Raw genomic sequence first — 15,062 nt, forward strand, 5'->3', positions numbered from 1 at the left:
GACACAGTAGGTGAAATACCACAAAGCCCATTTAACACCCTTGACAGAAGGAGAAGGAGGTAAAGGAATGGGTGTGGGAGGAGACACGTGTGTTCTGCTGCTGAGGTCCCTGTTCAGACCTGTCCTGCTCCACTCTGCATAGTGTCCCCACCCCCACTTCCTGGACCTGCCCTCTCCTGGCCCAGAGCCCTCACTTCTCTGAGCGTAAAACTCCAGGCATAAGCATACGAGGAACAGAAATACTAGATGCAGAGGGTGGGTAGGTGGTCTTCCTGAGAACATGGGTTCTTTCATACCACTTCCATTGCAGGTAGGGCAGGGCAAATGGACGCGGAGTTACAGGAGGCGAAAGAAAGCAGCTCAGAGAGCAGGGAGAATTCAGCTGGGAGAATGGAAGTTCCCATTGCATGGACACAGCAAGCAGCGCCTGGGGTCACCTGGGTTGGGGGGCTGAACAGCAAAGCTTTATCTACCAGATGTGGGATTTCATGTGTGTTTCCCCCTTCCTGAATCCCCCCAGAGGAGCCTCCTCCCTATTTTGGAACTTCACACACAAACGATAAGCCCGAAGGGAAGAATTCTCTTCAGGGTCCCAGAAGTGCCCATTCAAAGTCCATCTGGTCAAGTTTGGCTTCTCACTTGTGGGTCCGTATGCTGTTGCACATTTGGGCAAGACGGCTCTAAAATGAAAACGAGAGAGGTCACTTAGAGAAGAGGGAACTTGGATGCTTGCCCAGTGAACCACTCACGGTCTGCCTGAGCACAGGTCAGCCCCATCTGTATCACACACTAACTTTTTGAACCTCAGTTTCTCATCTGAACAAAGGAGTAAAATAATGTCTCAAATAGGACAGTGAAGTTATCACATAATTTGGGAACAGCAATGCTACACGTCCAGCTAGAGGATGACTGTCGCAAGACCTGTGTGGCTAGATGTGTGGGATCTTCGCACCAGGCCTACGTTCAGTAGGAGGTGCCGGGGAAACCAGCTCTGCCTTATTCCCTCCCTAGGACATATCCTTCACACACCCCCACAGCAGGAAGCCCTAGTGCAGCCTCACTGCACAAAGTAACCCATCCACCAGTCAAGACCACGGCTGACTGGACCAAGGAGTTCTCTGCTGGTGGCGCAGATTACAGGAGTTTCAGTTCCTGGCAGTCAATAGTTATTGACTAAATAGTTAACATATCCTCACACTAACTACCTAAATGAGGCAGAATTTTGATTCTGTTGAAGAACTTCTGGGGCAGATGCCCTGGGATTGACCAAAACGCAACATCAATGGTGGAAGAGAGTATGAGACTTACGGAGAGCTTCTTGATGGACCCCAAGGCCTCTGGATCCAGTTGTGCAATATCGAACCTCTGCAAGTCACTGGCCAGTAATCGCATGCTCTGTATGGAGAGGAGAATGGGTTAAACTGGCATGTACCTTAGAGCAGGAACCCCCATCCAGCAGCCCAGTGTGCCCAAGGGGTTGCCCCGATATCCTGCAATTGGTGGTGGGGAATGGCTGGGAAGGAGACGTGGGCAAGGCAGGCAGGAGGGGTGTTAGCTCCAAGGAGACATAATCAGTGCTATCCCTGGGCTGGTGGCTGAATCACCTGGCACAAAGGCCTGCACATTATCTTTGTGCAGACCATATCTGAGACAAACCCTTCTGTGCTCACAGGGGCTGAAGTCAGTAACTTGCTCTACACAGCCTACAGGAACTGAGCTCAGGCTGCTTCAGAATCCCTCGAAGTCATACAAAGTTAAGGCATAGTTCTAGACTAAACGCATTCCCCAACAGTGCATTCCTCTGCACTCCCTTTAATATCTCTACTATTGTACTGATCACAGATACTATGATTTCAGACCCATCTCAACTACTGAGCTGCTCTCAAGGGCAGGAATCATGCCCTCTACATCTTGAGCCTGCTGCAAGATGCTTCAAGAGTTTTTTTCCCCTCTAACCTGGGGGAAAAAACTGGGGTCCCGAGTTGTGAGAAGATCAGGACCCAGGCAACCGAAGGATTTGGGAAAGGAGGTGACGGCCCAGGGAAGAGACATGCTGGACTAAGCAGCACACTGTGTCCTGACTTCCCTGGAAATACTTCACCTACCTCTCCGCCCCCGACCGGCACAGTGAGGAAGATCTCTTTGCTGTCAGCAAGAGGGCTGCCATTCCCGGAGATATTGTAAATCCGCTCTCCTACGGCTGGAGTCCGCAGGCCAGGGGTCTTGAACACCCTGTAGAGTGGAAAAATTTCCATGAAGATGGCTTGGCAGATTATGAGCCCTTCTAAGCCCCATAAGGCCTCAAGCTGCAGTTTTCAAATCACATATTTCTAAGAAGGCAAGTTCTAAATTTAGAAAAAAAAAATTCTTTTAAAGCAGTAATTCCTAAACACAGCTATAGCTGGAGAAAGCTGTAATTATCAAACATATATCTCAGAAAAGTCAGCTCTGATTTGTGTACATTTAAGGTCCAAAGCTCTGTATGGGTACAGTCATCAACCATCCACACACAAAGCTAGAAATCAACTAGTTAATGTGTTTCCAGGAGTGGCTGCTTCCATCAAGGGGAATTTTTTAAGTGTAAAGTGGGTGATTCAGAGATGACATCATTATACTAATCCCCAAACTAACTTTCTCAATGTAGTTAAAATGCTGCTGCCTAGTTTTCCCTAAAATGTCTTGTTACATATATGAAAAACAGTAAAGAAAAGTGGGAATTGAAAGTAGAAAATGAATACACTCTTCCTACACCAGAGATAACCACTTCTTGTTCCACTCCTCAGGGGTAACAACTCTGAATTCCTTTATCTATCCTTCCAGAAACTTCTCACATATATAAAAGTAACTAGGATCATATAGCACATGGTGTTCAGCAACTTGCTTGGAGATGTTCCATGTTCGGTGATCCTGAAGCTCTTCATGACCATGAATCAGCACATACAGATTCAGTCTCTCTCTCTCCCTCTCTTTTTTTTATTTTGAGACAGGCCTCCCTCTCTTGCTCTGGCTAGAATGCCAGGGTGTGCCAAAGGTCACCCTTAAAGTTGCCATCCATAGGGAAAATGGGAAATTGTAGCTAATGTGCCTCTACTTACAAAATATTTATTATAAAATTTTACAAAGAGGTGGCCAACACAGACAATATTTTATAGATATTTTGTAAATAAAGGTATATTTAGCTATAATTTTCCATTTCCCCATGGATGGCAACTATTTATAGGTGAATTTGGGACCCCCAAAGCTCACTGCAACCTTAAGCTCCTGAGCTCAAGTGATCCTCCTGAGTAGCTAGGACTGTAGGCCCACGCTATCATGCCTAGCTAATTTTCTCTATTTTCTGTAGAGACGGGGGCAGGGGTGGTGGTATGGGTGGGTGGATGGTGTCTCACTCAACCTGGTCTTGAACTCCTGGCCTCAAACGATCCTCCTACCTCAACCTCCCAAAGTGCTGGGACTATAGGTGTGAGCCACTGTATTAAGCCAGAACCAGTCTCTCTCTCTCTCTCTCTTTTTTTTTTGGCCAGGCCTGGGTTTGAACCCACTACCTCTGGTATATGGGGCCAGTACCCTACTCCTGGGCCAGTACCCTACCGCCTGATCCAGTCTCTTTTAATGGCTATACAGCACTTTCTGTTTACTTAGCTAGCCCCCTTGGAAGGTAGTAATTGATGCTGCAAGAATGTCCTTACTTATGTTGACCTCCAAAAAGCCAGTATCAATTTTCACTCCTACCAAGGAGATTACCTACCCATCTTTTTTTTTTTTTCTTTTTTGAGACAGAGTCTCATTCTGTCACTCTGGGTAGAGGGCATCCTAGCTCAGAGCAACCTCACTCTTGGGTTTAAGAGATCCTCTTGCCTCAGCCTCTGGAGTAGCTGTGAATATAGGTCCCTGCCACCTGTATTCACAGCTAGTTTTTCTATTTTTAATAGAGACAGGGGTCTCACTCTTGCTTAGGCTAGTCTCAAATTCCTGAGCTCAAGCAATCCACCCACCTTGACATCTCAGAGTGCTGGGATTATAGGTGTGAGCCACTGCACCCAGCCTACTTACCCATCTTTTAAAAACTCCGGATCTGAATCAGAAAAGGCAAAAAAAGTTCCATGAAGATTTCTTAGTCATCATAGGCAGAATAGTCACCTCCTTCTCATCAGATAAAGAATCATTCTGCCACTGAAAATAGGTGAACCTACACTCAGAGAGGCAAACACTTGGAAGCCCAGATGGCTCCAAGGTATCCCTGGCCAAGGATTCAGAAGTATTTTCTTAGATACTCCTCTCCTCTGGGTAGTGTTTAATGGTGGGCTCCCACCAAATCCAAGCACTCCTTTCCATACTCACCTTGAATCAAACCTGGGTGTCAGGCCTGGAGTTGGTTTTACCAAGGACATCTCCATTCGGCCCATAGCTGGGGTTATAATATTACCACGGCTTGACCTATAGGTAAGAAACAGCCATCAGGTATGCTCCTTTCATATGGCCCGAGGACAGCAGAAGCACAGTGGAGGCAGTACATGTGGAGAGCACCAACTGGGCCAGCCGCTGCTCTGGATGCCCTGTACACATAGCTCACGTGACCCCCCACCCCCAACAGCCCTAGGAGGTAAGTGTTATCATCCTTGTGTACAGATGCAGAAACTCAAGCATATGGAGTTTAAAAAATTCACCCAAGATCACACACCCAATTAGTTGAGCCAGAACTTTGAACCCAAGCCGTCTGCCTCTAGGATCCAACTTTCTTTCTTTTTTTTTTTTTTTTTAAAGACAGAGTGTCACTATGTCATCCTCAGTAGAGAGCTGTGCCGTTACAGCTCACAGCAACCTCAAACTCTTGGGCTTAAGCAATTCTCTTGCCTTAGCCTCCCAAGTAGCTGGGACTACAGGCACTCACCACAATGTCCAGCTATTTTTTGTTGCAGTTCTCGTTGTTTTAGCTGGCCCAGGCTGGGTTCAAATCCGCCAGCCTCTGTGCATGTGGCTGGCGCTGTAACCACTGTGCTATGAGCACTAAACCATAGGCTACAACTTTCAATCAAGGTATGGTAACAGATGCAAGGAAGCTTAACACTATGAAGGCTCCCCCAGCTGGAGTTCCTGTCCTGCTAAGAAGCTCATTAAAGTCCTGTTACAATGCTGAGGGAGAAAGGCATTCACTCCTTCACAGACATGCATCCCCACCACTTCCTCAACTGCCCACTCCCACCTTAGTTTATAGTCCAGAGTAATCAACTGAAGCCCATGGAGATTTTTTTTTTCCCCCGAGACAGAGTCTTAGAGTCTTGCTCTGTCACCCAGGCTGGAGTTCCATGGCCTCAGGCTAGCACACTGTAACCTCAAATTCCTGCCTCAGCCTCCCAAGTATCTGGGACTATAAGGAAGCACCACCATCGCTGGTTAATTTTTCTATTTTTAGTAGAGAGGTGATTTAGCTCTTACTTAGGCTGGCCTTGAACGCTTTTTTTTTTTTTTTTGGTTGCAGTTTTTGGCTGGGGCCGGGGTTGAACCCACCACCTCTGGTATATGGGGCTGGCGCCATACTCCTTGAGCCACAGGTGCCACCCTGGTCTTGAACTCTTGACCTCAAGTGATCTTCTTGCCACAGCATCCCAGAGTACTAGGCTCCCAGTGAGCCACCATGCCTGGCCCCGTGGAGATTCTTTATTTAGCAGGAGAGAAGATTCCAAGAAACTAATTTTAGGTAGGTGACAGCCACTTTGTGACTGACTGTTGCTCTACACATGGGCTACATGGCAACTAAACTTAACATGTAGTTCTTACTCATTCTTTTTTTTTTTTTTTTTTTTTTTGAGACAGCGCCTCAACCTGTTGCCCTTGGGTAGAGTGCCATGGCATCACAGCTCACAGAAACCTCAAATTCCTGGGCTTAAGTGATTCTCTTGCCTCAGCTTCCCAAGTAGCTGGGACTACAGGCGCCCGCCACAATGTCCGGTTATTTTTTGGTTGTAGTTATCATTGTAGTTTGGCAGGCCCAGGCTGGATTCAAACCACCAGCTCTGGTGCACGTGGCTAGCGTCCTAGCCACTGAGCTATGGGTGCCAAGCCACATTCTCCTTGTTTATGTTTTTATTTATGTATTTTTTTTGAGACAGAGCCTCACTATGTGGTCCTTAGTAGAGTGCTGTGGTGTCAACAGCTCAGAGCAATCTCCAACTCTTGGGCTTAAGTGCTTCTCTTGCCTCAGCCTCCCAAGTAGCTGGGACTACAGGCGCCCGCCACAGTACCTGGCTGTTTTTTTCTGTTGTTGCAGTTGTCTTGTTGTTTTAGCTGGCCAGGGCTGGGTTGTAACCTGCTAGCCTCAGTGTATGCAGCTGGAACCCTAACCACTGAGCTATAGGTGCTGCCACTCTCGTTTATGTTTTAAAAAAAAAAGAGAAAGATAGAGAACATGTGCAGAGTAACTAGAAAGGTATTGGTTTATATCATTGCTAGAGGCCCCTACAGCGCAGGTACTCAAGGATTCAGTGATTTTAAGTTCTACCTGAACGCCTTCTTTCCGTCATGACATATATGGTTCTCCAATAAAACCAAAAGTGTACACATTTAATTTTAGAAAACCCATTACCTTTTCCTTTTGCTTTTCCCTTGTACAGACTGGGTTCTCTTCTTGGATGGAGGACACCTTTTGACCTGAAGTCACAATCGAATGCAACTAAGGTTATAAAAAGCCCAGCAATGGGGGGAAACTAAAAGGTGGGGAAAGGGAACTAAAGTCAGAAGGGAAAGTTAATACTGAAATATAATAAGGTCTGTATTACAGAGTTTAGTGACTTGTCCCCCACTACTTTACATAAAAGGCTGCTGTGAAGGTGGCTCAGGACATCCCAGGTACTCAATCCAAGGCAGCCCCAACAGCCTTCTCTTTCCTAAGTCCTAGGAGGTCCCAAACAAGCATCACTCCTCACCTTTGGCAATTCTCTCCTCCACTGTCTATACATCCTTCTTACTTCTCAGGCTGCCCGAGGCTGTCTGCCTCAGGAACTTCTCCCTCTACTTTCCCTCTGGTGTCTATCCTCAGCCCCCACTCCCACATCAGGATAAGCTTCCAAAAACCTAGAAGGCAATGTTTCTCAATCTTCTACGCTGGAATTTCTATCTAGCCTAGATATCCTGGAAAAGTACCAGCTAGTCAACATGTCAAGCAGTGATACATGCTCGCCCTCACCCAACCCAGCACTGCTCTAAAACTGGGTCCCAACCAGGCAGTTGCCTAAGCTAGAAATCATGTATTCATCTCTGACACCTCCATTCCTTCACCAAGCCGTTTCTCCTTTCTAAAATTTATCTCAAATCATCTTTCTTTTTATAGTGTCAGTGGCATAGTTCAAGAATTAACAACATGCCATTTGGTTTTCTCATCTCATTTTCCTCCTCTCCCATTTACCTTGAACACTGTTTTGAAATACCAATTTTTTTAAAGCCAGTCAAATTTAGCAGTGAAGGGTTGCATACCAACTTTAGTGACACTAATGTTAATAAGTTCTGATAACCCACTACCATCAGACCAGCCTGAAATACTAATCTGATGTCAGTTACCATTACCTACCTGCCAGAATGGAAACTTCCAAAGTTGGCACACAGTCCATTCATTATCTGGCCCTTGCTCTGTCTGTATTACTCTCAGAGATAATATCCCGGCCATACCAAACTGCCTCTGCTCCTTAAAGGAACACTTTCCTAGCTCCTCCTACAATCTCCTCCCTCTCTTCTCTAGCTGGTGGACTTCACTCACCTTGAAAGTCAATGATCACTTTTGTTACTGGTCACTTAAAGTGGGACTGTCTCTACTAAGCTGTGAGCTCTGGGTAACGCTGCATTCCATGCAGTTTTGTATTTGCTTGCCTCCTGCTAGTCCCCATCCCCCAACCTAAGTGACTACTTACTCTTGTGGTTTGAGGATTCTTACATTTATTTTCTTCTCCTTCCTCTTCCACTATCATTTCATCCACTTGCATTACCTTACGTGCTGTAAGAAACAGTTTTAACAGTGTGATATTTCTGATGGGAACAGATTTTCTTGAGACAGGATCTCACTCTGTTGCCCAGGCTGGAGTACAGTGGCCTGATCATAGTTCATTGTAACTTGGAACTCTGGGCTCAAGGATCCTACTGCCTCAGCCTCTGATGTAGCTAGGACTATAAGTGTACATCATCACATCTAGCTAATTTTTCCTATTTTTTGTATAGTGAGATGGCTCTCACTATGTTTCCCAGGTTGATCTTAAACTCCTGCCTCAGCCTCTCCAGGTGCTAGGATTATGGGTGTGCATTATTGCACCCAGGTGGCCCACTACTTGCTATAATTAAATATTGTTACTTATTTATAAATAATAAAATCATTAGAACAATCATCTTTTTTTTTTTTTTTGAGACAGAGTCTCAAGCTATTGCCCTAAGTAGAGTGTCATTGTGTCACAGCTCACAGCAATCTCAGACTCCTGGGCTTAAGCAACTCTCTTCCTCAGCCTCCCAAGTAGCTGGGACTACAGGAGCCTGCCACAATGCTCGGCTATTTTTTTCTTTTTGGTTGCAGTTGTCATTGTTGTTTTAGCTGACCTGGGTCAGGTTCAAACCCACCAGCCTCAGTGTATGTGGCCAGCATCCTAGCCACTGAGCTATGGGCACTGCCTACAACAATCAGCTTAAGAAGAAAAGGAGTATGACGTATGTTTAACAATAATTCTAGAGAAAAGAATATCAATTTTTAATATTTCAGGGATTGTCACAAAGAAGATCATTCCATGGGGCCCCAAAGAGCAGAACTAGCATTGATACAGACACCACATGAAAACTTCGGCTCAAAATTAGAACTTTCTAGACAGCTTTCTTTCTTTTTTGCTGGTCTTAAACTTGTGAGCTCAAGCAATCCACCCTTCTGGCCTCCCAGAGTGCTAGGATAACAAGTGTAAACCACTGCACCTGGCCTCTAGACAGCTTTCTAATCACAGCTCTCTAGTTGAGAGTGTCTCACTGCTAAATATCTATAACCAGGGGCCTTATCAGGGATCCAGAAAAAAATTCACGTACATTTAATCATGTGAGGAGAGATGGGACTAAATAATTTTTAAGCTTTTTTCGTCAGCTGCAACTCTGACACATTATATTTATCTTTTTTTTTTTTTGTAGAGACAGAGTCTTACTCTATCACCCTTGGTATAGTGCCATGGTGTCACACAACTCACAGCAACCTCCAACTCCTGGGCTTAGGTGATGCATCCCGAGTAGCTGGGACTACAGGTGCCCACCACAACACCCAGCTATTTTTTATTTGTTGCAGCTTGGCTGGGGCTGGTGCCCCATATACCAAGGGTGGTGGGTTCAAACCCGGCCCCGGCCAAAGTAGTCCAGCTACTTGGGAGGCTGAGCCAAGAGAATTGCCTAGGCCTAGGAGTTGGAGGTTACTATGAGTTGTGTGACGCCACAGCACTCTACCGACAGAGTGAGACTCTGTCGCTACAAAAAAAGAAAAAAAAGTAGCTTACATGTAGTCCAAGTTCAGTGGTTAACAGGGCACAAAATCAAAATCAACTTTAACTGTTGATATTGGTGGGTTCTGATGGGTTCAATTCTAAGAGATAAAATCAGAAGATCCTCCTACCCCTAAGTGAGCAAAACTGGTAGAACTCAGAGGAAAAACTGATACTACCTAACTTTAGAAATGACCCACAGTAACCTAATAGATTGTAAATATGTGGCTAAGGAACTCTAGAACATCCTAGTCTAATTTTGTCATAACCCTGGGGAGGCAGGATTGAAATATAACACCAGGAAAGTAAAAATCTCATCGTGGTTTCTTCATTCTATCAGGCAATTCTGACAAAAAGCAAATTAGACCAAGTGGAATGTTCCTGGCCCTGTCCAGTGCAGAAGGTGCCCTGGTGGGCACAAAATCCCCAAATCCTGGCCACCTCATAAGAGCTGGATACCCTGTACGTTACAATAGCTTACTGACAGTGAAATTAAATCCATGTCATGATTTATCCTGACCTGATTCCATGCTCACCATCACAACTTCATTTCCCATACAACCCTTCCTATGAGCCAGTATTTCTCAGAGTACAGGATGTGTATGTGAGATGATCACACAGATTGATCACTGAACTGAGTAACTTGGAATTATATGCAGAGAAAGTTATTCCTTTTACGATTCTCGTTCAGCCCTGCTGATTATATCAGACAGAGTCTTAGTCAGTATTACCAATCTTTTAACACCTCTCTAAATCTGGCCATTTCTCTATTTAACTCAAAGGAAAGCAGTAACATTTAGTTTCTACCATAGCTTTTTTTTTTTCTTTTTCCACTTTCACTTTAGCTCACACTTGGGTCTTATGAGTTCGGTTAATATCAGTCCTGCATACAATTAACTGAATGCAGTGTCTAAAAGCACAATTTTGGACCAGACATTAGTGGGAAGAGGCTCTATCAACAAGGTCCCACCTGTGCAGCCAACCACACACCTTGGTCCTCAGCTCTCTATTCGACAAGGGGTTTTGAGAAATACTCACTTTTGGCAGATTTCAGGGGTGTCTGAATAGCTTCTGCTGTTAGTTTGTTTATTTCAGTGATATCCAGGTCAGCCTGTGACAAAAGCCAGAAAACACCAGGCTTATGCCACCAAAATATGAGGAACAATATTTTAAGATGATAAGTAATTTAAGAAACTATTATTTGATACATAACAAAATATTATTAAATGTTAGTTATAATGCAATACAGCACACTCCTATAAATACACTACATAACCCAAGACGTAAAACATTGCCAAAACCTTGCTTCTAGCTGTGTGTTTATTCCCTGTTCTCTCTCCTTATCTCTTCCCCCAAAGGTAACCAGTCTCCTAATCCTCATACCCCAGACGTAACCACTATCATTTCGTTTGCTTAATAAGAAAGTTCATGTATATTCATATATGTGTGTGCTTGTATGTGCATACGTGCACGCTTAAAACTTTATGTTTGGTTTTGCCTGTTTGGGTCACTATTTGTGGTTGTAGTTAATTTGCTTTCACTGCTATTTCATATCCTACTGTGTGATTATACCACAATGGATCTGTCCATTCTCCCATCATGCTATTACAAACAATGAACGATGCTACTTTGAACTGTTTTATATATGTGTCACATTGCACTGATGTACATATCCAAGTTTTCTCTTGGCTCTATCCTTAGGATAGGGCATTACATGGTTGTAGGTTACATAAATATACCACCTTGATATACCCAATTGTTTTCCAAAGTGGTTGCACTTGTTTACACTCCATCTGCAAATAATACAAATTCCCAGTGATCTACATCCTCTACAATACTTGGTGCTGTGTTAGACTTCTCAAGTTCTTAATAAGTCTACAGCGTCCTATGGGCTCTCCGAATCTCAAAAAGGTTTTTGGTTTTTTTTAGACAGTCTTACTCTGTGGCCCAGGCTAGAGGGCCATGGCATCAGCCTAGCACACACCAACCTCAAATTCCTGGATTTAAGTGATCACCTAGCCTCAGCCTCCTGAGTAACTGGGACTACAGGTGTCTGCCACAACACCCAGCTAGTTCTTCTTTTTTTTTAAGTAGAAATGGGATCTCACTTTTTACTCTTAAATTCCTGAGCTCAAGGGATCCTCCTACCTCAGCCTCCCAGGGTGCTAGAATTACAGGCATGTGTCACTGTATCCAGCCTCAATAAGGTTTTCTATGATGCTCCAGGATCCTTCAAAAAAGGCTTCGTCATCACTCAAATTAGATTTTTTTCATGGTGATGACAATCCACATCTATGGGCACTATCAAAAGCAGGCATGATTTGTAATCCTTTCCTCATAGTACTAACAAAATAATTATTACAGACTTGGAATGGCATGGATTTTCATCTCTGGTTTGGTAGGGATTACCTAGAGTACTCACTCAGAGAAGGATTCTGAGGCTGTCTTAGACTTAGCAAGAAATAGTGCCATAACAGATGAATGATGTCTGCCGTGGTTGATAGAATGGCAAGTAGTGGCATTCTTACCAGTTTTCTGCCACCTCTAGAAATTGGCATGTTATGGAGTTATCACTGGTTGCAGGCCACTGATCATCTACTGTGCAGAAGAATTAACATGGCAGACCTGAGACTGATAAATGCAGAAAGGTTGCAAGGCTGGCCTTGGCTGGGATCTGGGAATTTGGATTTCAGGAGGGTTCCCACCATTCCTTGAGAACTCACTCCTCACTGTGCCCAAACTTAATGCAAACAATATGGTTTATGCTGAACACCTGCTTTCCTTCTGGAAGTCTAGAATTTTGGTATGTGCTGGGCATAGGATGTCTACGATACCAGCCTCCAATAAGAACTATGGGCACTGAGTTGCAAATCAGCTTTTCTGAATATTTTTACTCATGCTACATTTCACTCATGTTGAATAAACTGTGTCCCGTGTGACTCCACTGGAAGTGGACTCTTAGAAGCTCATGCCTTGCTTCCTCTGGACATTGCTCCCTGTACTTCCCTTTGCTAATTTTGCTTTCTTTCCCCTCACTGTGATAAATCATCACCAAAATTGTGACTGTGAGTCCTCCTAGTGAATCATCAAACCTGGAGGTTGTTGTGGGAGTCCTCAACACACTTTCCAATTAAGAGCTTTTGTATATTTTTTATCATTCCTTTCCTGGGTTTGAATCATATCAGTTAAGGCTAGAATTCTCTCCAACTGGGCACTGGATTTCTCCTATTAGAAGCTCTGATTTGCAGTTCTGTATGTTCAATTCATTTAAAAAGAGGGAGATGCATTAGCTACTAAGTATAATTCATCTCAGAGGTAATTCTTTTGAGACATTAGAGCTAGGTGTGTATGGGGGGTGAATAAAATGGGTTATAGCAGGCTCAGCGCCTGTGGCTCAAGCAGCTAAGGTACCAGCCACATACACCTGGCAGGTTCAAATCCAGCCTGGGGCTACCAAATAACTATGACAGCTGCAATCAAAAAATAGCCAGGCATTGTGGCAGGTGCCTATAGTCCCAGCAACTTGGGAGGCTGAGGCAAGAGAATTGCTTAAGCCCAGGAGTTGGAGGTTGCTATGAGCTGTGATACCACAGCACTCTACCCAGGGTGACAGCTTGAGGCTCTGTCTCTAAAAAAAAAAAAAGGGGGGTCATAGCAATATATTACAAAGAAAAAGTAGGAACTAACAATTTTTACTAGCTTTTGATTTTATGCTCTAGTTATCCCCACCCCTCTCCTACAATATTCATCTCCAAATTCTATAAATTTTTCACAATTGTACAATTGGCTCTTCACTACCTTTAAAATCTGAAGTTGATAGAGATCTGCTAAAGTCAGTACCATAACTATGTACCTTGTTATTAGACTCCTTCAAACTCTGAGATTGCACGTGAATCTGATCAACTCCACAAAGATGCCAATTTGGGGGTTTACTTTGTAAATCTGAAGAAGACTAAACTTTCTCTTCAGAAAGATACACAAATGCATGCATGCACATACATTGTTCACTTATGATTTTAGGGGACCTTGGAACCAAGAAGCCTATTTATGGACTAGTTCCCAATGATGTCCAATAGAACTTTCTGAAAGGATAGAAGTGGTCTATTTCTCTAGTTTCTAGTATGGTAGTCATTAGTCACATATGGCTATTGAACATCAGAAATCTAGCTAAGTATGTCTGAAGAAATAAATTATTTACATTCATAGGTATTTTGTAAAAAAAAAAAAAAAAAAAGAAAAAGAAAAAAAGTTTGTTTTTTTGAGACAGAGTCTCACTATGTCGCCCTTGGTAGTGCCATGGTGTCACAGCTCACTGCAACCTCAAACTCTTGGGCTTTAGCAATACTCTTTCCTCAGCCTCCCAAGTATTTGGGACTACAGGTGCCTGCCACAATGCCCAGCTATTTTTTATGTTGTAGATGTCATTGTTGTTTAGCAGGCCTAGGCTGGGTTCAAACCCACCAGCTACGGGCACCAAGCCAAAAAAGAACTCTTAATATTATTAATTTTAATTAAAATAGCTACCTGTGCCTTGTGGCTATTGTATTGGACAGTGCAGATAACTTTTTTAAAAAACAATTATGAGTCCACAATAGGTGTATATATTTATGGTGTACATGGAATATTTTCAAACAGGTGTATAACGTGTAATGATCAGACTAATTGGGATATCTATTACCTCAAGCGTTTATCATTTCTTTATGTTAGGAACATTCCAATTCCACTCTTTTAGTTATTATGAAATTATTTTACTTTATTTTGACTATAGTCACCCTTTTGTGTTATCAAATCCTAGATGTTATTTTTTTTGCACCCATTCTTTTTTTTTTATTTTGTTCTTCCATTTCTACATCTGTTGATGCACCCAGTATTTTTAAAAAACTTTAAAAGTATTTTAATACGTAATAGGTGTATATATTTGTGGAGTACATCTAAACCTTTTACTTCACTTCCCCATCTTACTGGTTCTGGGGTTAGGAGGATGGGAGTGAGAGGGGTTGGGGAGTACTGAGAGTCCCAAGCAAGAATACTACTATAGTATAAAAGACAAAACAGTCTGTTTGCCAGTTAGCAGGCCAGGGGACAGTATAATGACTCAGGGTCTGAAGGGAACTTCATCTTGAGGCTTTCTACTTTCCCTGCAAATTTCAGGGCAAAGAACTGCCTCCCTTAATAGAGCTCAGAACTATTTGGGCTTCATGTATCATACTTAGCAATTGACCTAATTCTAATTTTTCAGTTGATACCAACAGATGATGGCCCCTTATGAAACCTCCTCCATGGTAAGCACCACTGGTTGGATTTTATGACTAGATTAGACTTCAGAACTAACCACAAAATAGGACAGGTCACTTACTGTTGCTGCTTCTTCCAGGGCCTGTTTGTTTCCTCCAAGGGCTTTAAAAAAGAACATTTCATTTAGTTACTATCAGATTTTAATGATAAGTCATCTTGCCTAATACTATCACTTATCTTTCCAAATCCTTAGTCTTTGATGAATGTTTCTCCAAGTTATTTCCTAACTGTGCCAATGTTTCTCATGACTTGGTGGTGTAGTACTTAGTATTTTCTCTGCCT

At 43.3% G+C, this 15,062-nt stretch overlaps 1 protein-coding gene across 2 annotated transcripts in view; it reads right to left on the reverse strand.

The window, feature by feature from the left end:
- Nucleotides 1-451: 451 nt before the first annotated feature.
- Nucleotides 452-15,062, reverse strand: part of CDCA8 (cell division cycle associated 8) — a 17,583-nt gene continuing 2,972 nt past the window's right edge. Inside the window, exons 4-11 of one of the 2 annotated variants that reach the window (XM_023512172.1) lie at nucleotides 14,842-14,882; nucleotides 10,524-10,596; nucleotides 7,902-7,984; nucleotides 6,584-6,648; nucleotides 4,342-4,437; nucleotides 2,106-2,232; nucleotides 1,309-1,395; nucleotides 452-680 (exon numbers count right to left, since the gene is read on the reverse strand). In XM_023512172.1, the coding sequence (XP_023367940.1) occupies nucleotides 636-680; nucleotides 1,309-1,395; nucleotides 2,106-2,232; nucleotides 4,342-4,437; nucleotides 6,584-6,648; nucleotides 7,902-7,984; nucleotides 10,524-10,596; nucleotides 14,842-14,882 (617 nt within the window). In that variant the 3' untranslated portion in view covers nucleotides 452-635. The remainder of the gene's footprint in view (nucleotides 681-1,308; nucleotides 1,396-2,105; nucleotides 2,233-4,341; nucleotides 4,438-6,583; nucleotides 6,649-7,901; nucleotides 7,985-10,523; nucleotides 10,597-14,841; nucleotides 14,883-15,062) is intronic. The other variant, XM_003788157.3, reaches the window with a different exon arrangement.

The sequence above is a fragment of the Otolemur garnettii genome, unplaced genomic scaffold (genome assembly GCF_000181295.1).
Source record: "Otolemur garnettii isolate 467f Iridium unplaced genomic scaffold, OtoGar3 scaffold00025, whole genome shotgun sequence".
In the NCBI taxonomy this organism is placed as follows: domain Eukaryota; kingdom Metazoa; phylum Chordata; class Mammalia; order Primates; family Galagidae; genus Otolemur; species Otolemur garnettii.